Source organism: Acipenser ruthenus, chromosome 13 (assembly GCF_902713425.1).
Source record: "Acipenser ruthenus chromosome 13, fAciRut3.2 maternal haplotype, whole genome shotgun sequence".
Lineage (NCBI taxonomy): Eukaryota > Metazoa > Chordata > Actinopteri > Acipenseriformes > Acipenseridae > Acipenser > Acipenser ruthenus.
Window position 1 is genome coordinate 34,768,774 of NC_081201.1, and position 18,226 is coordinate 34,786,999.

Here is an 18,226-nt window from a genome sequence, read left to right on the forward strand (position 1 = left end):
AGATAATTATAATGCATATTATTATCCTGCTTAGAATTTATTTATTTTTTTAAACAGGCAGAAACAAAGAAGATGGAGGACTCCTCTACCTATCTGAATCTACCAGCCACTAAACTTGAGCTGGAGGAGAAAGGTTATGCCTCCACTGGGAAAAGCATGCAGAACCTTGGAAGCTGCACGATTAGCAAGGACTCCTTTCAGATATCTACCTTGGTCTGCTCGACAAAGCTAACACAGAATGGTAATTTTTTAATTTCTCACATTGTGTTTATCACAGAGAATGTGCAAATGCAGGGTTGTCGATTTTTTTTTTTTTTTTGTGATTAATAATTGGCTGTCAATTGTTTTGTACACTTTATCTGTTGGAGCAGAAGGGGAAACAGTTATTAGATTGAGAAGGGGAGAAAAAGCTTTCAAGGCCGTGTTCTTTCTGAAGGTTTTTAGATAAAGAAAGCCCTGACCTCTGTGCTGTTCTTGTTAAGAGAACCTCAGTTCTAAATAGGATTTTTTTTTAATTTACAAAGACCATTTGTTTTTTAAAGCCTGATTTAATCAGGCGATTGGAGGTTTAGAAGAAATAAATATATGTTTTTTGTACTCAATAGTTTTCAGAGCTGAGGGAACTACTTTGTTCAAAGGAATACACACATTTCATAACTTGATTTTCTTTTTTTTATAAATTTAGTCGTTGCCAATTATTTATTATTTTCTCCCAATTTGGAATGGCCAATTATTTTATTATGCTCAGCTCACCGCTACCACCCCTGCGCTGACTCGGGAGGGCGAAGACGAACACACGCTGTCCTCCAAAGCGTGTGCCGTCAGCCGACCGTTTTTTTTTTACACTGTGGACTCACCATGCAGCCACCCAAGAGCTACAGTGTCGGAGGACAACGCAGCTCTCGGGCAGCTTACAGGTAAGCCCGCAGGCGCCCGGCCAGACTACAGGGGTCGCTGGTGCGCGGTGAGCCAAGGACACCCTGGCCGACCTAACCCTCCCTCCCCCCGGGCGGCTCTCGGCCAATTGAGCGCCTTCCCCTGGGAGCTCCCGTCCTCGGTCGGCAAAGGAATAGCCTGGACTCGAACTCGCGACGTCCAGACTATAGGGCACATCCTGCACTCTACGCAAGTGCTTTTACTGGATGCGCCACTCGGGAGCCCCCATAACTTGATTTTAAAGAAAATTAAAAGACCGGTGTTTTTTTATCGACCCACTTTCATTTTATTATGAGGTTAGAAAGATATCCATGCAACTGGAGAATTGTCAAAAAGTCAACTCTGAAGCAATAGCAGATGTGGACAGATGGCTTGGGATCTGGAATACACTTGTTGGTTCAGTTCCTACATTAAAGTAGGATTTAAAATAGCAGATGTGTTTACGTCGGCCAATCCAATGAATTGTTCTAAATAATGGAAATGCGAATTTGTGCAAGGGGCAATAGTTGGAATCAGTTAGTAATATTTATTATGTATACAGTATGTGAAACAGGCAGTGTTGTGTGGTGCACTGTCATTACAGATTCTGACCCCTGTTGGTGAGATGAGGTTAGACACTCAATAACCATCTATAGCCTGGCTGTCTTGCATAATGGTTAAGATGCTCACTTGCGGTGTGTGTGATCGCCAATATACATGTATGCAACTTCTGTTATATAAACATATACATGTGTGTGTATATAGATGAAGATGAACAAAACAAACATACTATACTATATCCCTTATATCGGCTATAAATACACGAGAGATTAACAGTTATGTGTTTTATCTTCCCCTTACATAAGTTGTATTGAAGAGCTGACACACACATATTGTACTTTTGCGGCTTTAATTTGTGAGCCGACTGGTAATTGTCGCAAGCTCAGCAGCCTGATCACTACATGAAATGTTTATAATATTGAAGTGGACCTTTTAATGAAGACTGATGTGATACATCCATCTCGGAAAACATTAGAGTTCGTGGGTCTCATTTAAAAAATATAAGTAATTGTTTTTCAGGGCTGCAGTTAATCACTTTGAGTCAGAAGCAGCACTGGGAGTTCAAGTTAGCCATAATAGATAGGCCTTCAGCCAAGGGTACTGCTTGTTAAGTGCTGTTTTTGTTTTGAACAGGCTGCCGTTTCATTTTTCTGCTCTCCAATGGGCATGCACTACTTTTAAAGCATCATTTATTTCACTGGCTGGAGCAAGAACATCGTAATTTACCAAATCATAATTCCAAGATATGAGCAAGTTTAATTTGGAAACGTAAGGTGTGTTTTAGGTCTTTGTAATTATGATGTTGCAGTTGCACTCCGCCACAGATCTGCAGTTGTAAAAGAAAATGAAATTGTCTTAAATCTGTGTCAAAATCAGAAAAGCTAGATACAATTTTTGACTACTTTGGTATACTTTTTGCTTTTAAGAAGTTTCATTTTTTTGTCTCTCTACACCAGTTGCTTATTGTATTCCTTATATCTTTTGAACCTCAAGATTTGATTAATCAATCACTGATCTCTGAAGTAACCTTTCACTATTTATGATTGATAACATAACCTGGTTTGCCATTAAATTTATATGGGAAGGTTTCGAAAGGTCATGAGGTGGTAAACTTTGGTAGATGTTTTATTTTTCCTGCTGAGAGAAACACAAATTATTGTAATGTGCTGTCATAAAACTTTGCAGAGATTACATAGCCTACTGAAGTATGTACTGAAGCCTCACTGAGTAAAAATTATTGTTATACATGACTAGGGTGGATTATGCATTTAATTGTATCACTTAAATGATTCATAACCAATACTTTGAAACATTCTCATTTGCATACAATTCCTTCATTGTTTTGCAGGCTGATTGTTCCTCAACACAGTATGTTTAATGGATGTATCTAGTTTCTTTTGACATGTGAAAAATGACATTGCTTTTATGAATCAGAAAAATCTGTCAAATCGGTAAATTGAAACGCTGTCTGTTTTAACCCCCATAGAGTGATGGCAGCAGTAATTTAGTCTTGACCTGAGTATGTATATAAAAAAAGATAACATATGCAAAAAATGGAATGGAAAGCATGGGTCATTGCTCCTCCATAGACATGTCAGGTGTACCCCTTAATGCTGATGGAGAGTGATGTCTCAATAGCAGTTATAATAATGATGTGAATGTAAATATTGTAATAAAGGGACTGAAGATTACATGTTTCATGTACCACCACAGCATACGTGTTGAGATGAATGAATATTCATCATATTCATCAGCGTATTTAACAGTTGGTGTTTCTCATTTAAAAGGGATTTCTCGTTATAATTTTCTGCACTTAAAGTTCACATTTAGAAAATATATCTTCTTAATCTGACTGTTAGAATCAACTATAAAAAGCAAGGGCCTGAAAATGATGAGCTGTCCCGTACAATCTGCACTGCACTGCACTGCAAGTTCTGGAATAGTTTACACTCATGAAGGCAATATGTAACAATAGCATATTAGACAGCAGAAACTGTTTTATCTGAGTGTCTTCTCATTCTTCATAATAAAAGAATATTGAAATAATTTTTCCCATCTTTAATTTTCTGCAGTTGATCTTCTTGGGCTCCTAAAATGGCGTTCCAATACTAGCTTGCTGCAGCAGAACCTAAGGCAGTTGATGAAGGTCGATGGTGGTGAAGTGGTGAAGGTAATATTTCAGAACCAGGTGTACTGTTCAACAAGCACACCATGTATGCACTCACCAAACTGGATTGTATCTGCTAACTGTTAAGTTTTACAGAACTAAACTAAAATGGTAGTTTGTGATGACATCACTATGCTCCTGTATATGGGTTTCCTTCCACTCTCTGTCAATAAGATCAGATATACTGTCCGTTTTAGTGGCTGCCTTCAGTACTGTTATTTTAATGCTTGTGATGGCCTGTTAACATTAAAAATATATGTAATTCACCATAAATCAATGAGATTGCTTTTTTTTGTGTCAATAGTCCTGTACTCCAAAGACAAAAGCAACTATATATATATATATATATATATATATATATATATATATATATATATATATATATATATATATATATATATATATAATCAGTAAGTGAGATAGCACAGTTTCTGGAAGCTGTCCAAATCACAAATCACTTCCACTATACACAAGACTACGACTCATATTCATATTTATTCATCAAACATTAAACTGGCAGTGAACAGAAACAAGTATGTTCAATATAACTGTATGTGTGTGTGTGATACTTAGCAGAGGAGGAGCTCTGACTGCAGGGATTGAACCTCTTTGCTTGTGTGCACCAAAACCAGTGCTCTCGCTGCTTTTGTAATAGTTTGCAATGTGTAATCCAGAACCAAATGGATGGCTGCTACCTGACAATCTGTACATGCAGAGGTGCTGTTCACTAAATCATGCTGACTCAACATCTTGCCGCAGGGGGTCTGGATATCAATAAGAATCGACTCTCTAAGCTCTAATTAACACACATGTTGATTACTTGATCTGAATTATGCTTGCTGATTGCGTTCCACTATGTGACATTATCACTCTCCCACTGTGCACTGTTTGCTTGATTAAAAGAGTGACATGTGCAGGTGACAGCTCATGTATTATGAACTCTTACCTTTTCATTTGGCAGGAATCTCAAGGCAGCTGTCCACTGCATTGTTTAGTGTGACAGTATGGAACGGCTTGACATTTAAATTAGGCTTTTGTTTTGTTTTTTTCCCCTCATGAATTGGCTATTCCATATTTTGAAAAAATGTCCAAATGAATGGAGTTTGTTACACAGGCTGCATGTGTTTATATGTGCATTGCATGTAGATATTGTGTAGGTTATTAGAGGGACTTCCATAGAAGTCAGATCTCGACACACGTTCTATATTAGATGTGTATTGTTTTTTATTATACAGTATGTGTGTGTGTGTGTATATCTATGTATCTATCTCTGTCTCTCTGTCTCTCTCTCTCTCTCTCTCTCTCTCTCTCTCTCTCTCTCTCTCTCTCTCTGTGCATATATATATATATATATATATATATATATATATATATATATATATATGCACACACACACACACACACACACACACTGTAATCTTAGTATAGTTATTACAAAATCCATAAAACAATGCCATGTCACTTTAGTTCCTGCAGGATACATTGGATGCACTTTTCAACATCATGATGGAGAATTCGGATAGCGATACGTTTGACACCCTGGTGTTTGATGCGCTGGTAAGAAACTTTATTTATTTACAAAAGGTGTTCGCAAACTGCGGAAATCTAGAATGGGTGAAACTCCTTGCCCACCTGCCATAGGGATTAGATAATAGCACTCTGTTCCCTGTAGTCTTTGGAATTAGCTAAATTACTAAATGAAGTGATTATCTTAAATATATAAATAGTGCTGAGATTTTCATTTGTCTGCATTAGGTTTAGCATGCTGTCCCTTTAGAAATTAACTAACCCCATGGAATAAGCAGGTTTAGCAACTTAGGTGATGTCTTTCAGCATTTCTAATTTATTATTTTTTAACTAAATTAATTTATTCTGATTGTTCGCTTGGTTGTCTTCTCAATTAACAAAAACCTGTTCTTGATTCATAATAATAAAATTTGTGACTAAAGGCAAGCCTATTATTACCCAACTCCCCTGATCAACAGCACTGTTTTGAAAACAAAATGAAAACAAGATTTGCTGTTGTATTATGGAAAATACTCTGACACTAACAGATATACAGATAAAAACTTCTTGACATTAAGATGTAATGAACTTTCTACTTTAAACCTCTAAGCTATTTATGCAATGTTCAGGGAATACCTGAATTGTATCTTCATTTATTTTCATACCTTACCTGAATATATATATATATATATATATATATATATATATATATATATATATATATATATATATATATATATATATATATATATATATATATATATATATATACACATACAATCTTGAATTAACCCACACATTCAAATTGATGGAAAAAGGATCTGTATGTGTTGCTATAGCAACAGAACTGTTTAAAAATAGGCCACCAGTTGTCCTGGCATCTTGCCAAAATCATCTGCTGCTTTTGAAAAAAAGAAAAAGAAACACCCACCATTTTTTTACAAATCTAGTTTGAAATATTTCTTAACTTTCGAATATTGTCTGGTCTTGAAGGCTGGATGAATGAACTAAGTAATTATGTGACCTGATCATTTTAAGTGTCACCAATTTGAAGCAATACAGATATGCCTTATAACATGATTATTAACCAGCTATCTCATGTGACATAACAATTACTAGTATTGCATATACAGCAGAAAATCAATAGTTATACAATAATTGCATTCCGACACCCCTATTCAAAAGCAGTGCTTTTTAACACCCACGCACAGCACTAAACCTCTGGATTAGTCAGTACTATTTCTAGAATGTAAGTAGTTGTAAAAGGCTGCAGTGCACACTTTCAAAGCCACACCATTGTGTTACTAATGTAAGCCTAATAGTGATGAGTTTTGTATGTTATTGAAGACATTTCATTCTGAGCAGATAATATCTGGATTGACAACAGTGTGGTTGGGGGTAATACACCAGGCCTTGTTTCATGACCTATATGAGGTGATACTGCTGGCATGGCTAATGGAGACACAGCTTGAATCCATCCATACCAGTAAATTATACATGTACATCATTACATTCAGAGGATAACCTAGTATTCAAATCCACAACGGCTTCTATTTGCTTTTTTTTTGTCTTTTGATTTTATTTAGACTATTTTAACTAATCATATGTTAAAGATAGCATCCCTTGTGTGCTGCTGTATTTTTTTTGAGGTACTTCGTGTCATACCATGATTCTACATGACTGCTGTTCACTTCAGTTAATTTGTTCTACGGCTACACTGTAATTGTCTTTGTGTTGAAATCAAAAATCGTCAGACTCCCCTTGTTAAGTGTGGCACTGTGGTGGTTGCTAGCCATTTTTATTCATACTGCATTTCCTTGTAATTTTGAAGCTGAATCAAAGGGGACTGTGTACCTGTGTTGAAACCTGTGTTGCGACTGAAACCTGTGTTGAATACATTACAATTTCCTTTGCTGGACTCCACAGAAATATGCTATAAATGGTAATTGTGGAATTCTGATTATACTCTGTATCAATGATTAATTTTAATGAACACCTCTTGTCATTTTTGACAGGTATTTATAATTGGGCTTATTGCTGACAGAAAGTTCCAGCACTTCAATCCTGTCCTGGAAACCTACATTCGAAAGCATTTTAGTGCTACACTTGCTTACACGTAAGTGCTTTTGTGTATCCTCTGCACTGTGATTTACTCATTCTGTTGCATGTCTTTTCTGCACCTGCAGAGAAATTCATTGAGGTATAAGTACTAAAACAAAAGAAAAGATCCATTCAAAATATTATCCTCATTCACCGAGTCAATTTTCACTGTCAGAAACACAAATCAGAATGAAAGTCCCATTACACTAAGCCCTTTATATTCTTATATGTATGCAGGAGATATTTGTTAAACCGTAAAAATAGTCCTGCTCAAAATGTAACAAATGAAGCACACTGAGAATACTACATCACTGATGAAAAAAGTCTTGAAAAGTAACACAATAACATTTCTCTCTTTCACACCCACACGTACATTGTATATCACAATTAACATTATACAATCAGGAATTTTAATACAGCACAATATGTAGCTGACAAGTCTGTGTATGAGCATCATCTTATATCGTAAATCAAACTGTACCTGCTTGCTTAGACAGGAACTTTGCTCAGCGATCCTTTAGGGCAGCAGGGGAAATTGCCCCACCTATACACATATGGGCATTGCCATTCAACATGGAGTTCAGGAATCCCTGCTGTGCATGTGCTACAGGGGCAGCAGGGAACCAACCCAAGGTCTTTACTGCGCATGCTAATTTGCGGTGGTAGCAGTAGGCAATATAACTGCCGTAATGATTTCCGTAATGATGTAACTAGCGGCCAGTGACAAAATAGTGAGTTATTATTGAATTCAATCTGTGGGGCAGTGCCCTACGCCCCTTATATACCAGCCGCGCCTGGTGTAAGGTGATTTTTCTTCCCCTTCAATGTAAAGAGGCTAGCTATGCATGCTGTGCTAATAATTAGAAAAATCCAGTTAGAGAACACGAAGCAAGAGGCAGTGGCCAACATGTCACTGCAAGATAAAAGCAAAGTATTTATGAGAACTAGGATTTCTGGTAACACTTTAAGAATACAGTGTCATACATAATAATACATCCACTGTATAATTGTATAATCCATGATTTATATAATATTAATAGGGTGCAGTATATCATGTTTTAAGCATGTTACAAAAGCATTATAAGAACCCCCTTTTTACTTTCTAACATTGCATTAACCACTGGTAGTGTATTATTAAAGGCAATTGCAATTTTAATCATGAACAACATCTTTAGTGAAGCAAGGAATAAACTATATGTAGTGAGTCGGTGAAATAAACTAACCAAAGGTGTTCATATACTATTCTTAAAATGTATCTCCTTTCTGTTGTTTTGTTACAGCAAACTTACGACCGTTTTGAAGAACTACGTTGATAATGCTGAGAAGCTGACGGAGCAGCTATTCAGAGCTATGAAAGCTCTGGAGTACATTTTCAAGTTCATTGTTCGTTCCCGAGTTCTTTTTAACCAGTAAGTTCCACAATCACTCTGCTATTCTATAACTACAGCAGCTAAATATATGAGTTATGCATGAGCAGCCTTGACACTTAATAAGAACTATTAAGGCACAGTTTTATATAACACTGCTGTTTTAGCCCTATTATATGGAACAGCTTAAGATAACAGATAATAGCTCATTAGTGTGCTTATCTTATTTAACAGTTACAATCAGCATCTTTAACACACAGTCTTATCTGTACAAGGATTACATTTCTGTAAGTTTAGGCCTTTATCGTTTTAATAAATCCTTTTGTCTCTTGACCCTCTTAATATCATTCAGTATTATGTATGTGCATATGTTTGTTTTATGCATATTTATACGTACGTGTGTGTATACATACATACACAAATATACATACATATATTTACCTTCGGTTACTGGAACAAAAGTGTTTGTATCATTTGTCATGTAAAAATATTGATGCAGTGATTTAAATTAAGATATTAAACAAAAATGAAGCCTTGACCCTTTTTCACAAATGAAAATATAAAAAAAACATTTCCCATTGAAACACTTGGCAACTGGCAATTAGCTTTGTACTTGTGTTTTGTATAACTCGTCATCCAAGTTGAACTCCAACTGGTTGCCTTTTTGTACCTTAATTTAAGCCTTGTTATTGAAAAGTGTTACTTTTAGAATGCATTAAACAAGGTATTCTAAACTGTTTCAATAATACTGTAAAGGTTAGCTGTTTTTTTTTAATCCCCCCCCTAGTGTGTATGGAATGTGTTATTCATTGCAGCAAGTGTTTGTCAAATGGCTCAAAGAGTGAAGAGGAAGGATTGCTTGTGACAGTTTATTTCGCTGGATTATTGGAACTATTTATTATTCAACAAGAAATATTTATAATATATAATATGTTTTTCATACAATTAATTTGGGGGTTGCAGGACCAACAGGTTTATGCTAGTCTTGGAATAGATTCATGACCAGGGTCTAATGGAATGTCTAAAATGTGATTGGGTCCTTCAGGTTAGCAGACAACAATTTCACAAGATGGAACTGGCAGGCAACCAAAGTAAAACAGGACAATGGATGTCTCTGGGAAGTCCTCAAAGTGAGCGCTGTCAGCAGCAGGCTGGCTCCGTCTTTAATCGGACCTGTGGAGGCTCTCTCTATCATGCACAAGCAGCATTTACAGATTCTGTTGGTAATTAAACATCAGTTATTCTACTGGACACCCTAAACCGGCTTCCTGTGAAATTGCAGCGTGGATTATGAGATAATGTTAACTTAATGTTATAACCTCAATTATGAAGACAGACACTTGTGAACCCACTTGTCTTGGGTTTATTTATGTTCTATTCATATGTCACATTTTAAATGTAATCAGTAATATAACACCACGCTGTAGCTGCTTGATTGCATATATTATATGAGAGAGAGTTCACGCACCAATGAAGAGTGTTGCCACATGGTTGTGGGACATTGACGGCTCAAAAGCTTAGATGAAAATAACTCTCAACAGCATTTTGCATACTGCTGGGATTTCGCCGTGACCCCGATTTGACTTGGTTTCATAGAGTTTAACACAGTGTTACAAATTTTGTATGAGGCACAGTATTGTCCCACTGCTGTAAGCTAGTAATGCACATCATGGTAACTTGCTATGCTAGTGTGCAATGCAGCTGACTGGAAAAAAAAAAGACATTCAGCACTGTTAAAGGGCAATGCAAATGAATATACAACCATTTCAATAGAAAACAAGTTAACTGAAGCTTTTGATGCATTTTCAGCCTCTCCTTCAGCTGGATGTCATATAAAAACCATTAAAACAAATTAACATTGACTGTACTGGAGCGCTTTTCCATCGCGCTTTGTGTGACGTCCTGTCGTTGACTCACTCTACAGTCACACATAGTATTCTATTGAGCGTATGTCCCGTTCCTGTATTATGTAGCCATTGTTTTGTTATAGCTGCCCAATGTTGGTTTAAAGGCTTGGGCACACAAAAATACTTTTTGTTACTGTTTGTTACTACTTTTGTTATTTTTCAACCCGAACGCTTTGCATTATGACATAATTCACCCAGCCGGCGTTCACTGGTGTGGGGGGCTGTCAACGATATGACGTAACAGCGGTGCCAGAAAAGTTCCAATATGGCGGCAGCCTGCATTTCCAGCTGACCCAGAAAGTTGACAAAAAAATTGAAATACTGGCCAAACGCTTGCCTTTTTAACAAAACTGGCGCAGCGAGATGCATTTGTTATGTATACTGAGCATTTAGAGAGCCTTGTTATTTTTAGTACAGTTCCCCTTTAAACATACTGGTTGCCATATTAGTGCTAACCACCATGCGGTGTCAAATGGGGTTTGTCCTTAACCACAGCTAAGGCAATTGGGGGCACCAGGTAGATTAGTTAGAATATTACACAACACAAGGAATTGGCAGGCACAACGGGCTGGTTTGATAGGTGAATTATGCCAAGTAGTGTCTCTGGTAGTTCCCAGTCTGGATAGCCTTGTGTGTTATGTGAGTGAAGACACATAGGGCCATATTCATAAACCATTTACCACAGTGCTAAGTTGGTACCAAAAACAAACTGCTCATGTTGTAGGATGAGCAAGAAACAAATAAGGTGTATGGTGAAGCTCTTGAATTAACCGCATGTTATTTATTTGATTTGTTATCCGTTTTAGAAAAAAGTGTTAACTTAGCACAGTGGTAAATGCTTTGTGAATGTGGCCCATATTATGGTTACTTATTTGCATGCTCAAAATGAAAAAGTCTTGTGAAGGTTAGAAGGGATTTTGAAGTTTCTAGTTGATCAGTATTCGAGTTTCTGGTCCGCTTTGGTGTATGCAGGCAGAGTTGCCAGATTAAATACCTTGGCGTCTGGAACTGCGGTTTTATGTTTTTATTATAATCATTTTATTTATTAAATTGAGCAGTTTAGAATTGTATTCCAGTTGTTTGATTGAACCAGGGTATTCATTTAAGAACAAGGTCCTTGATTGGAATGGACTGAAAGAGCCACAAGTGAATATATACAGTATAGTAGTTTAGCAATAGGGTAGTTAATTTAGAGGAGCATTCTCTCAGATGATTAAGGATAACAATATCAAATAAATCACTGTTTTGTTTCAATTGAAATTTGTGCAGGCAGCCAAAGTTGAGTATTCTGTAACTTCCTAAAATACTGACTTTTTTCCCATGCATTTAAGAAGACAAATCTGTGGATAATGATTCTCCCTCTCTGGGGTGCTGGCGAATTGTAATGTGTAATTTAACATATGGTTATTTGAACAAAAATTGCCTGGTGTAAATTGTAGATTCTAGGCTTGGATTGCTTTGAAAAATGTATTAACAAGGAACAAGAGAGAGTCACTAATTATTTTTTTTTATTTGCCTTTTATATGTCAGTGTAAATATTCACAGATGTTCCAGGAGATTTGTGAATTTAAAAAAAAAGCTGTTCAGTTAGATTTTAAAATGCAAATTAAACGATGAATGATGATGGGGGGTTTGCATACTGAATGTATTCAGCAAGACTGTAATTAATTAAACCAAGGAAGACTTGATGAGGTAGTCGGTCTGCGTTTGCCAGTTTAATACTGTGATTATTATGTGGATTGTGGGTTCCCAGTGTTATCTAATGATCTGTTTTGAATTTCAGACTTTATGAAAATAAAGGAGAAGTTGATTTCATGGAGTCCTTGAGAGACCTCTTCAAATCTTTCAATGACATGATGAACAGCAACTCCGAAAACACAGTAATGGTAAAGGTATGTTGCTTGAAAACAACCAACACCTTTCTCTTTCAAGACTATATTGTAATTGTCTAGAGGACTACAGTTTACCTTGTATAGAGCAATTGAGTTTTTTTTTTTTCTAAAGACACTAGGGAACTTCACTTCGTAATGGTAAGACCCACAGCATGTGCCACTGTTCTACCTTGTTAATTAAGTTTATTTTTTATTTTTATATTAATATTTTATTTAGTTTTGCTGATTCATGCAGTGCATACTACACTTGCTGTGTCTCTATACACCATCCCAAAAACATTTGTCAAATCGAACACATGCAATGATTTTGCAATTTGTTTTAACCTAGTTTACTCTGTTTTTTCCCCTCTGCTTGTTGATTGATATATTTATGTAACCATATACCCTATTCAGCAGACATTTCCTCCAGTCCAATACTTTATGATATTTCAGATTTAGTTTTCAAGCAAACAGTACACTTTTCCTGCACAGTTCTGTGATGCTATTGCTTTAACTAAATACCAATGCTTATACGTAGCTTGGCTGTCGAGCAGTACAATATTTTCTGTTTTGTGGTGCTTACACTAGCTCTTCATTTGGCTCCTGTGAAAGAGCAGGTATGTCTTGCTGTGCTTCAGAATGCTCATTTGAAGATAGCCACAGTTTTGAAACTGAACCCTGATAGTGGCAATACGGTCCTGAAACAAAATAACCTGGTAACATAACTGGCCGTAATGAGTAAATGCATCTGTTCTGTTTGCAATACAAACTGTTGCCAATTTCATATGTACTCAAATCTGGGTGGGTTTTAAATTATATGTGTGTTTGAGACAGTATGAAAAGAGAATATATATGTAGTAGTCGCAGTTATGGTCATAAATAATAATAATGGTACTTGATTTTTTATTTGCAAAGCTCTGGAGGAGTTGAACTTCATTGCAGAAACAAAATCCCAACCTTAGCAGTTGTGTCAGCTAGCTTCCTGAAATTAGAGTGGAAATGAGTGCTCTACACCAGAAAATACAGAATTAGCAAGTCTCTTGAAAGCATTTGAAGAATAAGATAATGCGTCTTTCACTCAAGTGCTTTCTTGTTTAGTCGGAATGTATTTTATTATGGTAAATAGTATCATCTGGGTTGCAAGGTAGGTTTTCCAGCATGTGTTGCACATGTAAGACTAATGCATCCTTGTGCTTAAAATGAATCTTGGCATGGTGTGTACAGTTTGTTCTAATGTGTCTTTTTAAAATTTATTTTAATTTATTTCTTAGCAGACGCCCTTATCCAGGGCAACTTACAATTGTTACAAGATATCACGTTATTTTTACATACAATTACATTATTTTTTACACATTATTATTATTATTATTATTATTATTATTATTATTATTTATTTCTTAGCAGACGCCCTTATCCAGGGCGACTTACAAGCTTAAGCAATTGTATGTAAAATAAAACATTATTTTACATACAATTACCCATTTATAAAGTTGGGTTTTTACTGGAGTATTATTATTATTTGTTTATTTATCAGACGCCTTTATCCAAGGCAACTTACAGAGACTAGGGTGTGTGAACTAGTTTGTGAACTATACATCACTTGCAGAGGCACTTACAATTACGTCTCACCCGAAAGATGGAGCACAAGGAGGTTAAGTGACTTGCTCAGGGTCACACAATGAGTCAGTGGCTGAGGTGGGATTTGAACTGGGGACCTCCTGGTTACAAGCCCTTTTCTTTAACCACTGGACCACACAGCCTCCTACGAGTAATCTAAAGTACCTTGCTCAAGGGTACAGCATCAGTGTCCCCCACCTGGGATTGAACCCAGAGCCCTAAGAGTCCAGAGCCCTAACCACTACTCCACACTGCTGCCCATAAATTTGTATACGTCTTTTTGTCGTTATTTTCTTTAGTTGTTTTTGTGCGTCTGTGTGCTTTGTCATATAATCATTACTTCAGTCAAGGCCTCTGTCTTTCTTTTTTCTTTCTTTTCCTCTTCTCCTTTTGCCACACAGTTGAGTTCTAAATGTGTGTTCCATGTTTCTGTGACCTTGACATATCTACACCCCAGGGCATCTCTGTTGACTCATCTTGCTCCTACTGAAGGTATTCCCAGAAAACAACTAATTTTCTTTCCTTTTTAATTTCTCTTTTTTTTCATTCAAACATTTCCAAAAGGGTTAAACCTCCAAAATCCCTTTAAGCCAATTACAAGGCAGTTGCTGTGTAATTGGGTTTGTTATCAGTTGAACTCTCAGTAAATTAAAAATTGATCTTGGGGAACCAATTGGAAATAAGAGTCCTTTTGTGAAGCCATCCGTGTTCTGTATTATGCAACATCTGCCATGTAATGTATGCAAGGTGATGTCACTACGCCAGTCTGCTGCTGAAGATGATACCTTTGAAAAATGTCATTGTGAACATATGGAGTCCTCCTGGGAAGTGCACTCACTAAGGTCTATTGGTTCTATACTTAGCTTTCAAAATGACAATTACATGAACAGTGTATGATATTGAAAATAATTTCTGCGCACCAATTTGGCAGGCGTCTGCAGACACAGTGGTTGTAAAATGAACAGACAGCGCATTGGAAAATCCAAACTGCATTGTGAGGTTAAGGACTCCAGAATCTTATTTACATTATTTTATGTTAAGTAATTATTTGAGCTGACACTGTTTTTATGCAGCCTTGGATTGAAACATCTTTGCTGTAAGTTATAGATATGATTTACTCTCTTAATCCTGTATAGAGGCAATGGACTTTTCCATTGTGTGCATTGAATCAGATTTTCTAAGGAATCTGACTTTTTCTGTGACAAGCTTAAATATTGCTAACACTACACAATGGTTAGGATTGGCACTCAATATATTAGTATTTAGTATATACTTGTAAAAGGCAAGCAAGTACATGTTCAGATCAACTTTGAACTGCATGGCAGATGTTTTATATACAGCCTTAATAAGTTACATTCAGCCAGTATAGGTAGCATGCCGGACAGAAAAGCACAGGTGGGATTTGAAAGTGGTGCCAATCGGGTGCCAATTAATTTATAAACAATGGAAAACAGGAAGCATACTAATGAAATCTTTGCCCCATATTTATTTGTAACTGATCATTACAATCTGCTGCTGACATGGCCTGGATAGCCTGATCACATTTTAGTTTCAAACGACTGGCAGTAATTTCTAAAATATGGTCTTAGTGGTCCACAATACTAATTTGAAGTATTCTGGATTTGTTACAGTGTATAATGCTGGAGCAATTTGTAACCCCTATCTACACAATACATTCTTTTCAGTCTAACTGATCCATACCGTCAAGCTTTTCAATTAACTTTTAATAAAGCCTTCAATAAAGTATTATTAAAAGGCCCTTGATTTGTCCCATTCTATGGATGGGAAAATAAGGCTGTATTTAATAGTGTCAAAAGGTGTTTTTTTTTTATCTTAAATTATATTCCTGATGTAGGCTGCTTTGAATGTAAGATGCTTTATATTGTACAGAGTGACCTCAAGCAAATCCCTACAGTTCTATGTTTTGGATTAAAGGGGTGTTCAGCAGCATACATTGGCCCAGTATCTCTTTAATGTTTAGATTAACTGTCTTTTTGGAATTTAATGTTAATTAATTTGATTTCCTCCCAATATTTTAGGGAGCCGCCCTGAAATACTTGCCAACAATTGTCAACGATGTTAAACTGGTTTTTGATCCTAAAGAACTTAGGTAAGTGGTGTATTCCTAACTTTAAAAATAATGTATATTAGTTAGGTAAGTGGTGTATTCCTAACTTTAAAAATAATGTATATTAGTATATTAGATATTAGTTGCAAACAAGAGAAGTCTTGATGGTCCACAGCCTCTTTAACAAGCTTTATTATCCCTGTTAGGGGTGTATATCCCCAGCAAAGGGGACAGAGTGCAGGTGTCTGCCCCTCACACTTCTTGGCTATATCTAGAGAGCCTTTTATGCATTGTAATGAATATTGCCAGTCATTCTTAAGTGCTGTCAGAATCTGGTTATGTTCTCTTATAATGCTCAAAAAAAGTTCTGTAGGTATCGTATTTGTGATACTAACCAGTGAAATAAAGAACACAAATGAAATCCTGCAATTGTAAATAGAATGCAACCAGGCTAAAGCGAGTTAAGAACAGCATTCTTTATCCGACGCCAGCATGTTCTCAAATGTCATGTTAACTAATCCATAGTTTATTCATCACTGGTATAAAAAAACTGTTTTTTTGTAAGAACATGTCAGATTATGTGAACTGAAAAGAACCAAATGATGATATGTACATGTTTTACTTTTGGAAATGTTTGCAAGATGAATGAGAGTGTTCATTTCTGTAAGCTGCTGGTAAACCTGAGAGAAATGATGCCAAAAAGGGCATTCATAAATATAAAGATCTGATGGGTGTAATGCCCTTGAGTAAATGCAGTTAAGCTCGGAGTCAGCTACCAAATGCATTTTAGATGTTATCCACTCTGCAAAGCTACCACCATTTGACATATCAAGTATATTTGTCAGTCTGTTAATTATATTACTAAAGGATCTGTCTTAATTGTTTCTGTTTGTTTTTTTTGTCATCTTCTGTACAGCAAACTATTTACAGAATTCATCTTGAAAGTTCCACAGGGGCTTCTGTTGCGGCAGAAGCTGCATTGCTTGATTGACATCGTGCACAGTGACCTCTTCACACAGCACGGTAAGCAGAACCGTGCGAGTCACTAGTGTGCCACATTTATCAGTGTCCTGAGGCTTCTGCTCGCCTTCCCAGCTATCTTCTTCGGTTTAAAGACAGTAGGACTTTAAACCAATTAAATGTGTTCCATTAGGGAGACAAGGTAGTTTAGCTGGTGTGAGGAAAATGGAAGTTTGATGTAGGCAGGTGATTTTAATCTGCTTTTTTTCTTTTTTCTTTTTTTGGCAACTAGTTTATATGATTTAAAAAAAAAAAAAAAAGCAGGATGAAACAATATGTAGTAGATTTCACATATGCTTGGGGCACAATCATTATTAAATAAAGCTTGTAAAGGAAAGTCTACAGGTAATAAAATAAGCTACATATAATAACATATTGCTCCATATTGTTGTGGTTTTTGCCATTTTATATATTTTGTGATGACCACTGTGGGCAGGCTTTTAACAAGCCACAGGAGCTGTATTCATCAGGGTACCTGTCATCCAGTAGTTTAACAATGAACTGAGGGACCTTGCCTTGGGCCATGCAGGGTTAGAAACTCTCGCTCGCCCGAGGCAAATTAAATCTGATTAGGACCAGTTGATGTCGGTGTCTCGGTAGTCCTCTGGGCGCGAGTACTTAAAACATGTACACATATACCCTTATGTTTAGTCTTGCGTTAAAAAAATGCTGGGAAGTCAGTTTTCTAACTGGGTGTAGCAGTGGTGAATAAGCATTCACAAATAATGCTTAGAAAATAGTCACTCGGAACCTCTCTTCATCTCCCCTGCAATGGCAAGCCCACTTAATGGCGTTTTACTTTTGCGTTCTCCCTCTGCGTGGGATGCGAAGGTTATCGTTTGAATTTACTGAAATGCGTTAAATCTTTTGAAGTAAGTGTGAAGTCATTTTACAAAAATGTGGAGATTTATACTGGGTTATGGCCCTTACTGAAGATGTCATTAACAAAGGCGGCCGGTTGTACTAACAAGGTCAAACGATAGGCCACGTTTTACTAAACATATAAAACTAATAAACAAACAATTACCATAATGAACATTATCATAGTATGTTGCTTAAAACATAACAACACAATATATGCATAATAAAGTTTAGTTCTTATCTATAAACAGTAACACGTTTAAAGC

General features: G+C 36.4%; 1 protein-coding gene across 4 annotated transcripts in view; it reads left to right on the forward strand.

The window, feature by feature from the left end:
- LOC117418396 (dedicator of cytokinesis protein 1) overlaps positions 1-18,226 on the forward strand; it is a 198,132-nt gene that overhangs the window by 33,615 nt on the left and 146,291 nt on the right. For all 4 annotated transcript variants that reach the window (XM_058985202.1, XM_058985203.1, XM_058985204.1 and 1 more), the window contains exons 18-25: positions 58-241; positions 3,549-3,646; positions 5,111-5,200; positions 7,165-7,265; positions 8,530-8,658; positions 12,307-12,415; positions 16,051-16,121; positions 16,996-17,102. In XM_058985202.1, the coding sequence (XP_058841185.1) occupies positions 58-241; positions 3,549-3,646; positions 5,111-5,200; positions 7,165-7,265; positions 8,530-8,658; positions 12,307-12,415; positions 16,051-16,121; positions 16,996-17,102 (889 nt within the window). The remainder of the gene's footprint in view (positions 1-57; positions 242-3,548; positions 3,647-5,110; positions 5,201-7,164; positions 7,266-8,529; positions 8,659-12,306; positions 12,416-16,050; positions 16,122-16,995; positions 17,103-18,226) is intronic.